Source organism: Trypanosoma theileri (assembly GCF_002087225.1).
Source record: "Trypanosoma theileri isolate Edinburgh chromosome Unknown TM35_Tth_85_V1, whole genome shotgun sequence".
In the NCBI taxonomy this organism is placed as follows: Eukaryota; Euglenozoa; class Kinetoplastea; order Trypanosomatida; family Trypanosomatidae; genus Trypanosoma; species Trypanosoma theileri.
The window spans coordinates 14,525-16,239 of record NW_021639927.1 but is presented as its reverse complement, the minus strand read 5'-3'; the positions used below and the strand labels follow the sequence as shown (position 1 = coordinate 16,239).

Here is a 1,715-nt window from a genome sequence, read left to right as displayed (position 1 = left end):
GTAAGGGTACAGAGAGCGGAAAGCATACCATTAGATGTGTAGACATGTTCTGGTTTCGCAAACGGACAGTCATCTGGTTCAGTATACACTCTATACCCCATGACTGATGTGCAGCTCCCAACGGCGAAGCGATCAGATGTGCACTGGGAATAGACTCCTCTACTGCAGAACATTTTTGTAGTTGTCTTTGTATTCTCTGTGTTGACGGTGCATGTACCGTTAATGAATTCACAGCCAGAGTTGTTGCCCCAAGCCATTGGCTCTTCCATACCCCAATTGGCAGAATAATATGGAAGATCATCAAACACAGACATCGTCAAGGCAGTGTAGTAGCCGGCACCGAATACAGTGTAGCTGCTCATCAGCTCATCCTTCGCAATGCGATGGGCCCAGTGTGACGAAACCACATTTTTACCGTTCGTGTCGTCAGCCAGTTCCATGCCCTTGAGACTGTCGCATCCATAGTGCTTCCTTGCTTTCTCCAGTGTTTTATTAGATGTCACCAGCGCACGGGTCTTGCCACGCACAGCCGTAATGTTGGACACCATGCTGGCGTTCACCATGTCCTCGTAGTTAAATCCAAGCGCATGGGCAATCTCGTGAGCAGTGATGCGAACATTGTACCGTAGTCCATACTTCCTGTAGAAAGCGAGGTTCACGCCAGCAGCAATGGGACGGCGAGATTCATCCCTGGCGCAAATAGTAGCAAATGGGGTCACAGGCTTAGCCGCCACATAGAGTACCATGTCAGTATTATTGACACCCTTGCAGTGGTGAGAAGCTGGAACGGTAAAGTAGCTGCACACACTATCCTCTTCAAACTCAGGAACAACCAACGAACCATTCACACGGTCAACGAGCAGACGATCCGCGTGCAATTTCACGGCTGCCGGAAGGACTTCATTTATCAGGTATTGCATATCCTCTGTCTTCAGGACATGGTAGTTGTGGCATTTGATGGGATTGCCCTCAAAATCCCAGATCGACATCCCCTCCTTGCTGCAGTACTTTTTCTCGTTTTGCAAATCCCTCGTTGAAGTATTAATGCGGATCAGCTTGCGTCCCCTCGTGTAGACAGTGTACGCCTGCGATGCATTCTCTCCTTTGACGGGCAACTCCCGCACAACTTTACTCAACTGCTGGGCGAGGATTCCACTCGTGCTGCATAGCTGTACAAACAACAGGAGCAGGAGGAAAAGTGAGACGTGCATCTGTCGGGGCATTCTCTCAGAGACGTGTACAATGGATATATAGGTATGCTTGCTCTGTAGCTTTTAAACAACAGATCTACAAGAAACAAAGAAAAAAAAGGAAAAAGAAACAGAGAATTCCACCACAACCACCAAAAAAACGCCAGCACAGACACACAACAGGATGCAACAAACTGGAACCCATTANCATAATTCCCAATAAGTAACAAAAGTAATTCAAGGCATCTTCTTCTTTTATACACCGCTCCAAATAACAAAAACTAGGCGTTATTAGTTCATACAGGGGACGATGAAAATGACGTGGGTTTTTTCTTCTCTCTCTTTGAGGGGGGAGTGAGAAGACTGGGGTACAATATAGTTCTACTCTACAGCCATAAGAAAGAAGCCGGAGCACATTTTTGGAAAAATCTAATCCTATCAGAGGTACATCAATTATCTCAAATTGTACTCGCATTGGATGAAGGGTGGTACAACTCAAAAGATGCAGTACCGTTTCTTTGCATT

At 46.4% G+C, this 1,715-nt stretch overlaps 1 protein-coding gene across 1 annotated transcript; it reads right to left on the bottom strand.

Moving 5' to 3' along the window:
• Positions 1 to 2: 2 nt before the first annotated feature.
• TM35_000851060 (surface protease GP63) lies at positions 3 to 1,223 on the bottom strand (the record flags this gene model as incomplete). The annotated part of the gene is made up of 1 exon (XM_029031432.1): positions 3 to 1,223. A coding segment is annotated over one exon (1,221 nt), but the record flags the coding sequence as incomplete, so codon positions are not given.
• Between the last annotated feature and the right edge of the window lie 492 nt (positions 1,224 to 1,715).